At 51.1% G+C, this 18,360-nt stretch overlaps 1 protein-coding gene across 1 annotated transcript; it reads left to right on the top strand.

Annotated features, from left to right (window-relative positions):
• The first annotated feature begins 9,882 nt into the window (after positions 1 to 9,882).
• Positions 9,883 to 17,697, top strand: LOC134054818 (ataxin-1-like). The gene is made up of 5 exons (XM_062510813.1): positions 9,883 to 10,042; positions 15,251 to 15,341; positions 15,400 to 15,793; positions 16,209 to 16,281; positions 16,468 to 17,697. Exons 1-5 carry the CDS (start codon positions 9,883 to 9,885, stop codon positions 16,536 to 16,538), a joined length of 789 nt encoding a protein of 262 aa, XP_062366797.1. The 3' UTR covers positions 16,539 to 17,697.
• The last annotated feature ends 663 nt before the right edge of the window (positions 17,698 to 18,360 follow it).

An 18,360-nucleotide genomic window follows, 5' to 3' on the forward strand; every position in this document is an offset into this window, starting at 1 on the left:
TATCCACCCCGAATTTTCCCCTACCATCATGCCAAATCAAATTAAAAATCTTCAAATTATAGACATCCATACAGTTACAGATACAGGCACAGTATTGAAGGTAGTTCACCCTAAAACAAGGTCTCCTTGGGGTATGCATCTGGTCTTTCCATCCCTTTGCATGATCCACCAGGTACACCCTGGCCCTTGAGCAAAAACCACCCCCCAAATTGGATTGTCTTTGCTGGAGGCAGGGTTCACCCAAACAGTTTTTCCTAGCATACCTCTCATATGCACCAGTGGAACCTTGTCCCCATCTGGTGTTCTCAAGGGCTCAGACTGGGCAGGGCCTGCTCGATTAGTGGAACCTCAGGTGTTTACTAACCATGTGGCCTTTGGTAGATTAATCTCCCAGTTTTTGAAAGTCCCCCCACCCAGTGCCTTCAAGGTGGTTTTAAGCAGCCCATTGCACCGTTCCACTTTCCCAGCCGCTGGTGCGTGATAAGGAATGTGGTACACCCACTCGATGCCGTGTTCTCTGGCCCAGGTGCTTATGAGGCTGTTCTTGAAATGAGTCCCATTGTCTGACTCAATTCTCTCAGGGGTACCATGTCTCCAAAGGACTTGTTTTTCCAGACCCAGGATGGTGTTGCGGGCAGTGGCATGAGGCACAGGGTAGGTCTCCAACCATCCAGTGGTGGCTTCCACCATGGTCAGCACGTAGCGCTTGCCTTGGCGTGTCTGAGGCAGTGTGATGTAGTCAATCTGCCAGGCCTCCCCATACTTATATTTGGACCACCGCCCCCCATACCAGAGGGGCTTCACTCGCTTGGCTTGCTTGATGGCAGCACACGTCTCACAGTCATGGATAACCTGGGAAATACTGTCCATGGTGAGATCCACCCCTCGGTCTTGTGCCCACTTATAGGTAGCATCTCTGCCTTGGTGACCTGAGGCATCGTGGGCCCATCGAGCCAGAAACAACTCTCCCTTGTGTTGCCAGTCTAAGTCTATCTGTGACACCTCTATCCTTGCAGCCTGATCTACTTGCTCATTGTGTTGGTGCTCCTCATTAGCCCGACTCTTGGGGACACGGACATCTACATGACGGACCTTTACGGGTAGCTTCTCTACCCAACTGGCAATGTCTTTCCACTCATCAGCAGCCCAGATTGGTTTTCCCCTATGTTGCCAGTTAGCTTTTTTCCATCTTTCCAACCAGCCCCACAGAGCATTGGCTACCATCCATGAATCAGTGTAAAGGTAAAGCTTTGGCCACTTCTCTCTTTCAGCAATGTCCAGGGCCAGCTGAACGGCTTTGAGTTCAGCAAGTTGACTTGATCCACCTTCTCCTTCAGTAGCTTGTGCAACCTGTCGTGTGGGGCTCCATACGGCTGCTTTCCACTTCCGGTTCATCCCCACGATGTGACAGGAACCGTCAGTGAAAAGAGCGTAGCGAGTTTCATCTGCTGGCAGTTGGTTGTATGGCGGGGCTTCATCAGCCCGGGTCACTTGTTCTTGCTCCTCTTCATTGGCAAGACCAAAATTTTCACCTTCTGGCCAGTTTGTAATTATTTCCAAAATCCCAGGGAGATTTGGGTTTCCGATACGGGCGCGCTGTGTGATGAGGGCAATCCACTTGCTCCATGTGGCATCGGTGGCATGGTGGGTAGAGGGGACCTTCCCTTTAAACATCCACCCCAGCACTGGTAGTCGGGGTGCCAGGAAGAGCTGTGCTTCTGTGCCAATCACTTCTGAGGCAGCTTGAACTCCTTCATAAGCAGCCAAGATCTCCTTCTCTGTTGGGGTGTAGTTGGCTTCAGACCCTCTGTAACTTCGGCTCCAAAATCCCAGAGGTCGGCCTCGGGTCTCACCAGGTACCTTCTGCCAAAGGCTCCAGGGCAAGCCCTTGTTCCCGGCTGCAGAGTAGAGCACATTCTTCACCTCTGGTCCCGTCCTGACTGGGCCGAGGGCTACAGCATGAGCGATCTCCTGCTTGATCTGGGCAAAGGCTTGCTGCTGCTCAGGGCCCCAGTGGAATTCGTTCTTCTTCCGGGTGACCAGGTAGAGAGGGCTCACGATCTGGCTGTACTCAGGAATGTGCATTCTCCAAAAGCCTATGGCACCTAGGAAAGCTTGTGTTTCCTTCTTGTTGGCTGGTGGAGACATCGCGGTGATCTTATTGATGACCTCAGTGGGGATTTGGCGCCGCCCGTCTTGCCACTTTACTCCCAGGAACTGGATCTCTCGGGCAGGACCTTTGACTTTGCTCCTCTTGATGGCAAAACCGGCTCCCAGCAGAATCTGGATGATCTTTTCTCCTTTCTCAAATACTTCCATTGCCGTGTTCCCCCACACAATGATGTCATCAATGTATTGCAGGTGTTCTGGAGCTTCACCCTTTTCCAGTGCAGCCTGGATCAGTCCATGGCAGATGGTGGGGCTGTGTTTCCACCCCTGGGGCAGTCGGTTCCAGGTGTACTGCACGCCCCTCCAGGTGAAAGCAAACTGAGGCCTGCACTCTGCTGCCAGAGGAATGGAGAAAAATGCATTGGCAATGTCAATGGTGGCGTACCACTTTGCTGCCTTGGACTCCAGCTCGTACTGGAGTTCCTGCATGTCCGGCACGGCAGCGCTCAGCGGTGGAGTCACTTCATTCAATGCACGATAGTCCACAGTCAATCTCCATTCTCCGTCAGACTTGCGCACAGGCCAGATGGGGCTGTTGAAGGGTGAGTGGGTTTTGCTGACCACCCCTTGGCCCTCCAGCTCACGGATCATCTTGTGGATGGGGATCATGGCATCTCGCTTTGTCCTGTACTGCCGGTGGTGCACTGTGGAGGTGGCAATTGGCACTTGCTGCTCCTTCACCTTCAGGAGTCCCACTACAGATGGGTTCTCTGGCAGTCCAAGCAAGGTGTTCAATTGCTTAATGTTTTCTGCCTCTACAGCAGCTATTCCAAAAGCCCACCTGAGTCCCTTTGGGTCTTTGTAATAGCCATTCCTGAGGAAGTCTATGCCTAGAATACACGGTGCCTCTGGGCCAGTCACAATTGGAAGCTTCTGCCACTCCTTCCCAGTCAGGCTCACCACAGCCTCCAGCAAAGTCAATTCCTGTGATCCCCCTGTCACCCCAGCAATAGAAACAGGCTCTTCCCCTACATGTTCTGATGGTATTAGGGTGACCTGTGAACCAGTGTCAACTAATGCCCTATGTTTTTGTGGCTCTGATGTGCCAGGCCATCGGATCCACACCGTCCAAAAGACCCGGTTTTCCCGTGCCTCTCCCTGGCTAGAGGCAGGGCCCCTCTAGCACTGGTTATTATTTCCTTCCTGGGCATACATGTTGGAGGTTCCCTCAAGGGGATCTGACAAATCATCCTCCCTTTTGTAATACCCTGCATCTTGGTTATGGGAAGTTGAGGCTACCTTCACTTTAGTGGAGCTCCTTTGGTTAGTGTTTCCCTCCCTGAGTTGACGCACCCGTGCTGCCAGGGCAGAAGTGGGTTTCCCATCCCACCTCCTCATGTCTTCCCCATGGTCACGCAGAAAGAACCACAGGTCAGCTCGTGGGGTGTATCCTCTCTCCTTAGCTGGGGGGCGTTGGGCTCTAACTCTGGCATCTGTGACTCGCACTGGTGCTGCATTGACCTTCCTCATCTCCTCCCTCACCCCTCTTATCTCCTCCTTGAACTCCTCTCTGAGTTCCCTAATCACGGCAGAGACCTGAGCCTGCATTGGGCCATTCATTATACTCTCAAAATTTCTGAGCTTATCGGCAACAGAACCCACTGTCTCGTGGTTGGTGTCAGCATTAATGGCTGCAATGAATGTGGTGTATTGAGATGGCCCCAGGTGTGCCAGATTCCACAACATCTGCCCTGTGCACCTGACCTTGTCGGGGTCATTGTCATGTTGTCCACCCCTCCCAAAGAGTACTTCCAGTATTACTACTTCTCTCAGCTGTTGGATCCCCTCCTCAGCGGTTTTCCAGCGCATTCTATGGTGGTGCTCCTGCATTCTCTCTCTATGGACAAACCTCTCTCTTACACTCATTAAAAGCCGCTCCCAGAGGGAAAGGGGGCCTCGTTCCGTTACGAATATGTGATCCACACCTGAGTCCTGGGTTAGGGGTCCCAAATTCCTTGCCTCAGTACCATCCAGCTGCACACCTGTACCCATAAGATCCCAGACCCGCAGTAACCACGTTGTAAAAGCCTCACGGCCCCTTCGTACAACATCTTTACGCAGATTACGGAGACTCTCGTATGACAGGGACTCTGTGACGATCTCAACCTCTGGCTCCCCTGCTGGTTGTGAGGGCCCTGCTTTCTGATCATTATTATCTAGGTGCTTTGTTTTCACCTTAGACTTTCTAGTTTCCACGGGGGCAACTGCTGCTGGCTGTGAGTGCCCTTGCAGTTCAGCTGGAGCCTGGAGAGATGTAACATTTGTGGGTTCCACTGCTGCACCATCAGGTTCTCCCTCTTTAAGGCAGAGGGAGAGTTTCTCAAGAGCTGGGGAAAGGTACTCCTTCAGCATTTGGCCCATCTCCTTCACTAGAAAACCCCACCCACTCTGGATGGTTCCTTTCTGAGGTGAGCTCTGGGGCAGAATCAGGCTCAGGGGCAACATCCTTAACCTCTGGGGCAGAATCCTTAGTCTCTGGGGCAGAATCCTTAGTCTCTGGGGCAGGGGCAGGGTCAGGCTCTGGGACAGAATCCTTAGTCTCTGGGGCAGAATCCTTAGTCTCTGGGGCAGAGCCAGGCTCTGGGGCAGGGCCAGGCTCTGGGGCAGGATCCCTATTCCTTGGGGGACGTATCAGGGTTGTCATCCAAGTCAATCTCCCCTCATCTCGGAATGTTAAATAGAACAGGTTTACAAGGCCTATTAGCAATGTCAGCCACTGTATGATATCATTACTGCTTAGAAGAGATTTGAACCCCTCAAAAGCTGGTGGAGCAGACCCAAAAAACTGTGTAAGGGGTTGGGACAAAATTTTCCCTGGTGTCATATCCTCACAGTATGTACCATTATTAAAGTAGCCCCAAAAACATACAGTTAGAGTGTGATAGCTCCGAATCCATGTGCCCACCTTCCAGAGGAAGTTAAAAATCCATGAATTTCTCACGTTATCACCCCAGAGTAGGAACTGGATAATAGTTACAGCAGCCTGAGTTATAGGACCCATGTTCAAGTAAGGGATTGCAAATGGGAGAGATAAAGCTGTGGCCACATGGAGCCCAAACCACGGTAAGCTGGACAACATGATGCCACCTAACACAAAACTGAGGTAACTCAAGAACTGTTATTCCTTTTTCACCCTTTTCTCTCAATGCCCTCGGGCCCCACACTGGGTGGCCAAAATCTGTCCTGGTTTGAAGGACAGGTGTTTGCCAAGGAAAGCAGAAGCTTCCCCTTGGACTGAAAGAAAATGTGATTCTTCCGATTATTATAATTTTGGAATTAAGAGAGCTCTCAGGCAAAGATATGGGGGTAGGAATAACAGTTCTTTACTAGTATATCTAACACGACAAACAAGAACAACAACAGCTATGAAATTACCCACAAACAGAACAGTAACTCAGTCCCAGTGTTTTTTGGCTGCAGGCACCTTTTCCCTGAGCTGCAGTTCCCGGTGCTGGGGGCGGGCGGGTCCCGCAGAGCCGCAGGAGGGCTGGGGGTGATGGCAGCGCTGTCCCAGGGGAGAGAGAGATGGAGAGAGAGAGAGCTGTCGGCTCACGGTGTCGGTCCCGATGCTCAGCAGAGTGCTGGATGGTGGTAGTTCACAGCGAGAAGACAGCCGGGCAGGGTCCGATGGTGGTTTCCCGACGCTGGGATGGCAGGGATGAGACACCGGCGGCGATCGTCCTTCTCGTCCGAACTCCGCGGGGGAAATGGGCCGAGGCCCAGCCTTCCACTTCCTCTTCTGGCTGTTTGAATCTCGCGGGGCTTGCTTCTTCCGTCCCGTCCCCTCCCCCTTGTCACCAGGGCCCAGTCAACAGGTATCTTAGCATGACAATGGGGAAAATTCCACAGAGGGAAAAAGGGAAAGAAACCAACCCCCAACATATGCCAAGCTGACAAGAGGAGTGCGACGGGCACGCCGATAATGGGGGCACTTTGCAGGTGGCCGAAGAAAGACGGCTGCCCCGTGAATGTGGTGCGAGAAGGCAAGTTGCAGCAGGATGCTCCGGGCAAGCTTAATGTGTAGCCGCAGTTGTTCTAGGCGAGTTGAAGCCGAGAAGCTTTCTGTCTCCATTCACGAGACAAGAAAGGCAGAACACAAGGGCACCCAGGGTTGAGAAGAAAAGTGCACGTGGGGAGCTTGCTGCGGCAGAAGCGAAAGCCGGGAGCAGCGTGCTCAGTGCGAGAAGTAGACGGCGCTTCGCCGTCTACTTCCTTCCGGGAAGGAAAGTGCAGCTGGGCACGAACGGCAGCCAGCGAAGCCGCAGAACAACAGGCTGCCCTGCTCAGCATACGAGCCTGAAGTGAGTGGGAAGTGGTAAGGGGGCAGTTGAAAGGCAGCCAGCTTTCCTGTCTGCAATGCCACTTCCACCCTGATGTGGAAAACACTGTCCTTTGCCATGAGGCTCTGAGATGCAGAGAGCACGTTGGCAGACGCAGTGCACAGGGAAAGGACACAGTATCCGGGTGAGTGTGACGCCGCTTCGGCGGGCAAAGCAGAAAGGTGCCGCCCTGCCCTGGCTTTGACCTCCTGAGCTTCCTTGCTAGGACAGCAGCTGCCGAAAGCTGGCAACTAGGCTGCGAGAGTGCAGAATGTAGGTGGCGCGGCACGCCTGCTGGCAGAAAGCGAGTATCAGTGAGGCAGCGTGCTAGGCTCTGTTTCACAGCTCCTTGGAGAACACGCACTTGAAGAATGCCCTCTCTGTTCCGCAAAAGCTCTGCCACAGTGAAGGTGGAAGAAGCAGCCTGTGGCCACGGGCAGAGCTGGTCAACAGCTGCGCCTAACTTTCCCAAGCTGCAAGAGCATTCTCGGCTGAGTTCTGCTTTGACAGAGCAATTGCCGCACTTTTGCATTCCTAGAGGCTGCTGAAACCAAGGCTGTGTTCTGCCTCTTCATTCTTGCCTTCCTGTGTTCCAGCGAGAAGTGAAGCTCGGGCACGGCATTCAGCTTTGCCACCTTTCTGCACGGAAAGCACTAGACAGAACTAGTGTGCTTCGTGCATGCTCTCTCCTCGCTTTTAGGGACATTGCTGTGCTTTTCGCTTGGCAGCGTTCAAAAGGTCCACGTACATCTCTCTCAGCAAAAAGTGGCCGGCGAGGAACACTTTCTGGCTTAGTTGTTCCATGGTCAAGGCATTCAGCAGAGCAACAGAATGTGGGAAAAGAGAAGGGAACATTGCAGGACAAATTTCTGTGCTGGGACATTCTTGTCTGTGAGACAGCTCTCCGGAGTGCTAGTATTTGTCTAGGCTGTAATCAGCGCCATGGTACGCCGAACTGAAAATAGGCGTGTGACGAGCACGGCGATGTGGCAGCGCTTGCTTTGCAGAGACAGAAGAAGGACGGCTACCCTGTGAATGTGGTGCGAGAAGGCAGATTTCAGCAGGATGCTCCGGGTGAGCTTAATGAGCAGCTGTAGTTGCTCTACGCCAGTTGTAACCGAGAAGCTTTCCATCTCCATTAAGGAGACAAGAAAGGTAGAAAGCAAGGGCATACAGGGTTGAGAAGAAAAGTGCACGTAGCGAGCTCGTTGCGGCAGAAGCCAGAACTTGCTGGCTTAGTTGTTCCATGGCCAAGGCGTCTTCTCCCTGAGTTTGCACACAGTAATAGCATTTTTTTTAACAAACAAAAATAAGATTATTTTTTTTGACCAAATAAGTTAGGTCTGTATGAGAACAGCTGAGGAGGCTTTCATGGCTCACAGCGATGATGGCAGATCAGAGAACATTAAAGATGAACTGTTAGTTCCCTGAATTAATGCCCGGATGGAGCCAAATCATTTTGCAGAGAGACAAAAGAGCTTCTTTTTTTTATGAGCTCCCAAGTCAGCCTGTAGTTCATCTCCTGCACCAGTGCAGACCAATCTGACGTGGGTAAGTAACAGAACTGGCTCCTGATCTCCAAGCCAGATGGCCCCGATGTGAACGCAAGTCAGGAATACAAAAACACTGTGCAAGAAAGATGAGAGAAAAATCAGAAGAGATACTCTTCTATTTCTACTCAGCAATACCGAGCCAAGCTGTCTACCTCCAGGACCAGGTTTTCAAACAGTTCCCTAACTCTTTTCTTAGATTTTTTTTCCCAAATTCCCAGATTTTTTTTCCAAATCCCTCGATTTTTTTCCCGGAATTCCCAGATTTTTTCCCCCAAATCCCCAGATTTTCTCCCGCAATTCCCGGAATTTTTTCCCATCTTTTCCCCCGCAGTTCCTGGATTTCCCCCGACCTCTTCTTGGCTCTCTGGGCATCCCCGGCAATTCCCGCCCACCATGGTTGCCGTGGCAACCGCCCATCCCCCTCCCAATATTTCCCAATTTTTCCCAGGATTCCAGAAGCGGGGGGAGGGGCCGGGCTGGGATTTGGCTTTTTACTTCTTGTTGTGGGAAAATAGGGAAAAATAGGAAAAATGGGAAAAATGGGGAATGGGAAGAAAGGGAAAACAGGAAAAGAAAGGGAAACAAATAGGGAAAAGTGGGGAAAATGGGGAATAAAAATTTGGGGGGAAATTGGGAAAAATTTGGGGAAAAATAGGAAAAATGGGGGAAATGGGGAATAATGGGGAAAAATGGGGAAAAAAGGGGGGGAAATGGGAGAAAGGGAAAATGGGAAATGGGGGAAATGGGGGGAAATGGGAAGAAATGGGATAAAAGGGGGGAAATCGGAGGAAATTTGAAATAATTGGGGGAAAATGGGGAAACGGGGAAAAGAGGGGGGAAAAAGGGGGGAAATGGGGAATATGGGAAAAGGGGAAGTGGGGAAGATGCGGGAAAATGAGGAAACAGGGAAAAATAGGAAAAGAGGGGGAAAAAGGGGGGGAAATGGGGAAAATGGGAAAAATGGTAAAAATAAAATTGGGAAAAAATGGGAAAAGGGAAGAAATGTGGGGAAAGGGGAAACAAGGGAAGAAAAGGAAGAAATGGAAAAAGTGGGGGAAATGGGGGAAATGAGGAAAAAGAAGAAAAGGAGAAAATAGGGAAAAAGGAGGGGGAAAATGGGGGAAAATAGGAAAAATGGAGGGAAATGGGGAAAAAACAGAAAAAAACGGGAAAAGAAAGGGAAACAAATGGAAAAAATGGGGGAAATGGGAAACATGGGGGAAATGGGAAAAATGGGGAAGAAATGGGAAATAAATTGGGAAAATAATTGGGAAAATTTGGGAAAAAACTGGGGAAAAGTTGGGAAAAAGTTGGGAAAAAAATGGGGAAAAAATGGAAAAAAATTGGGGGGAAAATGGAAAAAAATGAGAGAAATCCAGATCTTAATTTGGAAAAATGGGGGAAAACAGGGAAAATTTCAGGGAAAATTTATGAGCACTTTAACCGGTAATGGGGGTTTCGCCACTCCCTCCGGCAGGGCAGGAACCTCAACAGCAGCAGCAGCAGCTATCTTTACCTCCGCTTTCGTATTATTTAAGGTATTAATGACCGTGTGCCAGGTAGTGCAGAGGTCTTTAATTTCTTTATCCTTGCTTGTGATCATCATGTCCCGCATGTGATCACCGAGAGCACACCAAGCCTCTGCTTGAAACACAAGCGGTGGGCTAGTGAGAAACCCACGTTCTCACACCCACATCACCAGTTTGGTGAGGATTTTTCGGCTACTGATTCCCCTCGCTTAGCGAGTATACTAAGCAGTCGCGGCAGCATATTCACTTTCCATGCTTGCCTCTGATTAGGACCGGGAAGAGAGTGCTCAATTCTTCCTACCTCCTCTAGGGATGGTCCCTTGCTCCTCTTTCCACTTTGTCTCACCACACGCCGTGGCAAGATTAGCAAGTTCGCATCAATGCTTCTACATATCTAGTGAGATCCGCGTCAAACCGCGCTGTGTCCCTGTTCAAGGGCCAGATGTTGTGAGGAGCGAACGGAGACAAACACGTAACACTCATAAAGTTATGGTGAATGCTCTACTTTATTTTTCAAGCTGTTGTCTTTTATAAAGTTTCAACATGCGTGCATGTGCTTACGTGCCTAATACTACTATTTTATTGGCTATAAACAACTGTTCATGCTCCGAGACTACCCTACTAATTGGTTATATCATTTTATGTTTTTGTTCTACTTTCTTGCTCTTGCGATTAGCACATCCTGGCTTGGTTTCTTTATTTTTGCCACCTGCTTACCTCTTAATTCTCAGTCCAAGGTCAGCAAGTCCTTGCTAGTACTGAAATAGCCCAATTTATCCCAATACTGCAAAGCAAGCTCACTTTGGCCTTGCTAGTCCAAAAACACCTCCACAATTCCCACTCTCACATAGAAAACTCTTTCTTTTCCAGGAAACCCTCCATCAGCCCCCAGGTTGGAGGTATGCTTGGTGGAGACCACAGCTGCAATGATGGGAAGTAATCCCAGGGCCTCATGTCAATTCAGATCTACTCCACACAGGTGAGAGGGGACAGAGACCACTCCTGCTGTTCAACATTTTCCATGGAAATCCCTTCAAATGAAGAGGAGCCCCTCAGCATCTTCACTCCTTCTGTTCAATAATGAGTATGGTAACACCTGACAAATGTTCTATATTATTGTTCTGGTTTACAATACAGGATATATATTCTATTACCATCTGAGAAGGGTGATCATCCTTATCTCTGTGGGAAATGTCTTCTGATTATGGGCCATTGAGTCCAACTGTATAACTGAGAAGGGTGATCATCCTTATCTCTGCGGGAAGTATCTTCTGTTAATGGGCCATTGAGTCCTACTGTATAACTGATAAGATTACATCATCCCATTGGGAGATGCTCCAGCCAGGGGGATGAGCCAAGCCTTTCCTACCTAGATAAAAACTGAGGTTTAGAACACCAAATGCAACCTTTTTCCACTGGATTCCAGAGGAAGAGCCAGGCTTTTTTTCCACATCATTGCTGGACCCTTTGGAGGAAAACTGCACCAGCACCCTGACTGACAGGGTATCAGGTTGCATTCTGACACTGTCAGTGGTTGTATTTTTTATTATTGCATGTATTTTGTTTTTCCTTTTTCTCTTCCCTATTAAAAATTGTATTACTGACTTGAAGTCTCATTGGTTTTGCTTTTCAAACCAGTACAGATGGGTTGGACTGTGAGGGTACACAGAGACCCACTGGGACATACTGGGACATACTGGGAATGATACTGGGCAATAATGGAGCAAACTGAGGATACTGTGAGTAATACGGGGTATAGTGGGACCAACTGGGGACACAGGGAACAGTGTGGAGAAGATTGGGGGACACTGGGTTGTGCTATGGATGACTCTGGGGTGAACTGGAAGGGAATAGGAATGAACTCAGGTGTATTGGGAGGGTATGGAGGAGCACGTGGGTGGTACTGGGCTGTACTGAGGATTGACTGGGGTGTACTGGGAGAGACTGGAGTGGCTGAACAGGCTGCTCACGTATCTGCCCATCACTGCCAGCAGCCAATCAGAGCCGGGGATCGGGGCCTCGGGGTGGTGCCTTTTCTTCTTGCCTATGTCTCACATCATGCACCCGATAGAACTCCATTGGAGCTGGGACCACAACGCCCATCATACCCAGCGCTACACACCTCCCCCTCCACTAATCTATCTGCCACAATGTCCTATATGTGTCCCTCAGACCCTCCAGAATCCCCAAGTGCCCCCTCAGAGCCCACTCGGGACTCCCCAAAAGCATCACCGGATGCCCTGAGTGGTACCAACCCCATAGATTCCCGTTAGAGCCACTTCTGTGAATTCATCTCGTCTCATCCACCGCAGCCTCACAGCCCCTCATAATACAGTTCGGCACCAAAAACACCTGCAAAGTTCGGTGCCCAAAAAGCCTGATTAGACCCCCCAAAGCTTCCCCCAAGTGCTCCAGAACCACATGCGTTCTGCCCTGAGGACCTCAAGTCACGGCTCGGACTCAAAAGTGTCCCCCAGGTGCTTTCCCGGACCCCAAATGCCTTGTCCGAGCCACTTCCGGGACTACAGCTCCCATCATGCTCCGCGGTCCCGTAGAGTGTTATTCCAGCCGTGACTACATTTCCCATCAGGCACCGCGACCCACAGAGAGACACTGCGGCTGTGCCTTCAACTCCCGTGATGCTCCGCGGCTCTATTGAACAGTATTCTACCCGCGCCTACAACTTCCATCATGCCCCGCGCCCCAGAGAGCCCCGTTCGAGCCCCCCAAATACCCACCCGGACCCCGAAGGGCTCCACATTCCCCTCCCTGACCTCCAAGTTTTTCCTTGGACCCCCAAGAGCTCTCCCGGCCTCCGAGGTGTCCGTCAGAATCCCTCAGTGCCCTGCCCAGTGCCCACCCGGCTCATTGAAGTGTCCTACAAACCCTCAAGTTCTAAATTCCCTGTGCAGACCCAAGACTGCCCCAAATGTACCCCAGAAATGTTTCCATGGACCCCAGAGTGGCCCCTTTTACCCTGTCTGAGAAAATGATAACAAGGATTAGAGAAGGACTGAAAAAAGTCTACTTATCATACAGAAGGAGAAAGCAATAGCCAGTAGTTTTCAATTAATTAATGAATTGTGTTACTTAGAACCAATCACCAAGAATTTTTATGTTGCTAAAATTGTATAGATTTTTTAACATATAAATGAAAAATTAGGTAATAAAATATTATTTTTATTATTAAAATAAAAACATATTTGTAATTTTATTATTTTATTAATATATAATTATAATAATAAACATGCAGGGATTTTTTAATGTTTTAGGATATCAGTCCCAGGTGGGCAATGTCTGACATGGTGAGGTTGGGGGTGAGGAGCAGGTTGTCCAAACAGGGTCAGCCCTGAAAGGGATCATTCTTCTCTGTACTCAGACCTTCTAAGGCGACATTCATCATCAAGATCACCTGGGGAATGCTTCAGTCACCTCTTCTCTGAACTGAAAAATAAAAAAAAATATTCACTTGATTAAACCAAAAATCATGAGGTGCACTTTGAAATCTCTCTCCTTAATGCTGACACTGACACTGGGGATCCAAGAGCATTGTGACTGAGGAACCTCATGGAACCAAGAGTCCATTGCTACACTGTGCAGCCTGTGGAACCAAGGGGAGCACAGTGACATTGCGGGGCCTCATGGAACATTGGAGACTATTCTGACACTCTGGGACCCACTGGAACAAGGGACTGTTACAGCTTGGCAGGGCCTCATGGAATCAAGGGCACGGCAGTGAACACTGTGGGTCTGCACAGGATGAAGGGTTCATTCTGACACCGTGGAACCCAGGATACCATTGTAACACTATGGGGCACCATGGAAACAAAGGTGCATTGTGACAGAGCAGGACCTCATGAAACCATCGAGGCCATTTTTACACATTGAGGCCTTGTGAAACCAAAGGGCCATGGTGGCACTTCAGAGCCTTGTGGAGCAAACAGGACCCTAATGACACTGTTGGACTCAGTGGAACCAAGGGGCCATTGTGACACTTTGGGGTGTCATGGAATCAATGGTCTGTTTTGACACTGCAGGCCTTAACGAATCACAGAGACTATTGTGGCACTGCAGGTGATGTCTTGGAGTGGCTACCTAGAACACAGGCTAGACAAAGTTAAGGGAATAAAGTCAGTGCTTATTAAAGGCCTTCAATAGATACACCTTGGACAGTGAAAAGCTTCCCAGAGGCTACAGCCAAGGTGGATGGTGGTCATGACTTTTTCAGACAGATATAAGTTTGGTCTGTTTGCATATAAGGGGTTAATCCTCCAATTACAGCTTCCGTTAATGAAGTCATATTCCCTCAGTTTGCTCCCCCCTCCCAATTAATTTTTGTTTATTCTTTTTGGAGCCTGAGGCTGTAGGGTATCCTTGAGTTTCAGAGGAATCTTTTTGTCTGACCAAAATGTGAAGATAGTTAACTTTCTATGGAGTTTAGAGTTATGCATTGATGCAGAACAGGATTTCAAAAATATAAAGGCTAAAATCTTATGGCATGACAGGCCTCACTGAACCAAGGGGTCACTGTGACACTTTGTGGCCCCATGGAACCAAGGATTTATGGAACAGTGCGGACCCCATGGAACCAAAGATCCACTGTGACACAGCAGGGCCTCATGGAATTCTGGAGACCATGATGACACTTTGAGGCCTCGTTGAATCAAGGGGCTCTGCAGGGCCTCGTGGAACCAAGGAGACCATTCTGCCATTGTGAGTCCCCATAGAACCAAGGGTCCATTGTGACACTGCATCACCAAGGAGACCCCTGTGACACTGCAAGGCCTCATGGAACAAGGGACCTTGCAGTCCCTTGTATATCTGCAGAGGGATTTGTCAACCCGTGTGGGGAAGACACCTGGCTGGGGGCTCCACATCCTCCTGCCTTCATTTTCTTTGCATTTCTCATTGTTCTTTCAAAATACCCAAACCCAGGGCAAAGATGTTGAGCTAAGACAACGATGGCAACATAGGGGGATCTTCCAGGGTATGTGGGGGTGCTGGATTCAAGAGGGTTGAGGGTTCCTGGGAGGGATTTGGGGGTCGCTCAGGGTCTTGGGTATTCTAGGCTGAGCAGTTCCAATTGCTTTGGGAAACTCTGGCAGAGGTTCTGAGGCAGCTGATCAAGGATCCCCTGCCCAGGAACTGTCCACATATCCCCTGTACCAGTTTTGGGTTTCTCCTGTCCTGGATCCCCCTCTCCTCGCTGTCATTCTCCTTGCCCCCTGCTCATTCTCATGTTACCTCGCTCCTGGTCCCACCCTGCTCCCATCCCAGTCTGGATCCCATTCTTGGTCTCATTCCCTGTCCCATATTCTCTGTGTGGTTGCCGTTCTCATAATCCCGGTCCCATATTCCCTGTCCTGTTCCCGTTCTCATATTCCCAGTCCTCATGCTGGTCCCGCATTTCCATTTCCGTATTTCCTGTCCCATTTCCGTATTTCCATTCCCTGCCCGATTTCTAATCCCGGTCCCATCTTTCTAATCCCTATCCCATATTCTCTCTCCAGTTGCTGTATCTATATTCCCTGTCTTGTTCCCACATTTCCATTCCCAGTTCGTGTCCTGTATTCCTGGTCCCGTTCCTGGTCTCCATTCCCCGTCCCAGTCCTGTATTCTTGTTCCTGCTCCTGGTTCCCGTTCCCATTCCCTGTCTTCATTCCCTGTTCCCTCTCACCAGGCCCCGCCGCCATCGCTCCGCCCCCCCGCGGCCCACACGTGACCAGGGAGAACCCCGCGCTGCTCCCGCCCACCAATCACAGCGCGCGATCGCTCCTAGATTTGCATAACCACGCCCTCGGCTCTGACCCCGCCCACCGCCGGCTGAAGCCGCGACGGGGCGCTGTTTGTTCCCAGTTCCCTCCCAGTAAGAGCGGTCCTGGCACGGAAAGCGCTCCCAATTCCATCCGGATTCTCTCAGGATCGCTTCGAGTGCTCCCAGTATTGGTTCCAGCACTGTGCAGGGCGCGGCCACTTTGGAACCCCCCAGGGCAGAGCGCAGCTGCTTTTCAGTGTCGGCACCGATCTGGGCCGGGCTGGGAGCGGAGGAGGGGGAGGAAGGAAAGAGGAGCGGGAAGAACAAGAAGGGGAAAGTCAGGAACATGAGGAAGAGGAGCTGCAAGAGAAAGAGCAGCAGCAGAACCACGCGGCTCCCCCGCCCGCCCGCTCAGGCTGCAGTTCCCCCAACTCTGGCAGCGTCGCCCTGCCCCCCCGGAACCCACAGGTGAGCGGGAAGGGGGACCTCGCCCCAAAACCAGCGGGGGCGTCTCTGGAAGGTTTTCTTTTTGTGGGGCAGGGTACGTTTGGATCTTGAAGGACCCCGAAGCTCAGCCGGAAATGCCCCGGGAGGGATCTTGGCAGGTCCCACGTGGTGATCACCCAGTACTGGTGGGCAAAGGGCCAGTATGGGGTTTGGGGATCCCCAGGAGAGCCGTGGGGGAATGCGGGAGCCCCGGAGAGGGGAGAGCGCAGAGGGGCATTCCCAGAGCCAGGGAACCCCCGGCAGCCTGGAGGAGTGCAAGAGGTTGGTGATGAGCAGCCCCAGGCTCTCTGAGGTTGAAAAGGGCACTGGCTTCTCCAGCTACCCTTGGCCCACAGGAACATCAATGTGCTCAGCCCTTGTTTTTCCCCAAAACCAGGATTTCCCATTCCCAAATCATGGTCAGATGGAGGAGGAGGCTGTGAGGAAGATGGCCCAGAAGCCCCATGCAGGTGAGGAGGAAGTCCCTGCCCCCTTCCCCCTCTGTCCTGCTCCATCTCCCAGCCCAGCACAGCCCCCGGCTGCAGGACAGCCCCGCTGCCGACGCCGTCCTGCCAGGGACGTGCTGGGGGAATCTCCTTCCCCTTCCCTCTGGCATGGAGGCAAATCCTATCCTCTCCTTGTCTTTCCTCCCCCAGACAAGGAGCTGAGGATGGAGACCAGGGAGGACAAATCCCCACAGCTGAACCTTATGGAAAAAGTATTTTAAACCGGCTCCATGGTGCAGGAATCCAACGAGGAGGAAAAGCCCCAGAGATCCCTCATGAGGGGTTGCAAATGCAGATCACGGTGATCCGAAGCAGAAAGACCCACTCCGGGCCAGGGAGGTGGCCAGAGATGCTGCTGGAGCTTAGAGCTGGGAGTCCATGAGCAGCTTCATGATGGGGAGAAGCCCCACAGGTGCTCAGAATATGGGAAGAGCTTCAGCAAGTGATCCTACCTGATCCAACACTAGAGAATCCACATGAGGGAACAGCCCTATGAGTGTGGGGAGTGTGGGAAGGCTTCAAGACAAGCTCTGACCTGACTGCCCACCAGACGAGACACACAAAGCCAGAGGCGTGCCGATTGTGAGGAATGCAGGAAGACATTTAGGACCAGCTCCAGTCTCCTCAGGCAGCAGTGGATTCAGAGGAGAGGCCCTTCCACTGACCCAACAATGGGAATGGCTTCAACCAAAACTCCACTGTCGTCACCCACCAGCGCATATATACTAGGACGAGGCCCTATGAGTGTTCCAAATGTGTGAAGTCCTGTTCCAGAAGCTCTCACATTACCCTACACCAATGGAGGCACCAGTAAGGGAAGACCTGCAAATCAAGTACAGGAAGAGCTTCGTGTGTGGCTCCAGCTCCATCTGGATGTTCCTGTGACCCCCAGTGGGCAGAGCATTGCTGGTCCATGGTGCCTGTGATATGTGTTAGAAATACACCTGGCTGGGGGCTCCACATCCTCCTGGCTCCCCATGGGCACCTGGACACTTCCACAGATCAACATCAGAAATCCATTGTGGAGAGCACATTTGTCAACTTCTGACCCAAGAAAAATCTCACTTTTTCCATCTTCTGGTGGCATCAAGCAACACTGAATGGCCTTGGAGGTCTTCTCCAATAAAAATCCATCATTTTAATCCTTTCTGGCTCATGGGCATCTTCCACAGCCAAATGGGAACAGACTGGGGCAAAACCCACAATTTTGGAGATAGTGGGGTGGAAACACCTTCAAAAAGGGTTCTTCCCTCCCAGCCAAGCATGTGGATGCTTTGCCAGCAGGGACACATAAATCCTTTTGTTTTGGCCTTGAAACGAAAAGGTTTCTGTTCATTCCTTTGAAAGCCCTGGGTTAAAAATAAAGACATTGAACTAAGACATGGATGGGGACATGTGGGGGACAATGACATGGGTGGGGCCATGGGGGGAGATGGATGAGGATGTGAGGAATATGGATGGGGACATTGCGAAGTGCTGTCCAATGCAGGTACTGCCACCACATCCCCACTATCACCACCACAGTGCACCAGCCAGATGTCACCACCCAGCAGGGCAGGAGGTGGAACTTGTTCGGCTGTTGACAAGTGGCCCGGAGGTGAGTGACAGTCACCACGGAGTCCCAGGGCCACCACGCTCAGAGGACCCCAATGGCCCCAAGGTACAGCACAAGGGTCAGTCCCACCCACAGTGTCATGTGGCCCCATGCTAGATGTCACCGGGGGTGTCCTGGTGACATTGTCCCCCTGCTGTCTGTCCTGGTGGCATCATGTCCCTTCCCCTCTGTATGTCCAAATCCCCTACCATGTCTCCCTGTCGCCTTCCATATGTCCCCTGCCCCCAGTGGGTCCTGGGCTGAGGGGACCCATCCTGTAGTGTCCCTGTGTCCCTCAATGTGTGCCCATGTCCCTCAGGATGTCCCCATGGCTGCTTCTGGCACGGAGCATCAGCACTCACCCTGGCACAGGTAGGACAACCCTGTAACACCCCATGACATCCGTGTCCTCTGATTTTAGGTCCTTCTCCCCTCCATTTTCAGTCCTT

This window comes from Cinclus cinclus, chromosome 30, assembly GCF_963662255.1.
Source record: "Cinclus cinclus chromosome 30, bCinCin1.1, whole genome shotgun sequence".
Taxonomy (NCBI): Eukaryota; Metazoa; Chordata; class Aves; order Passeriformes; family Cinclidae; genus Cinclus; species Cinclus cinclus.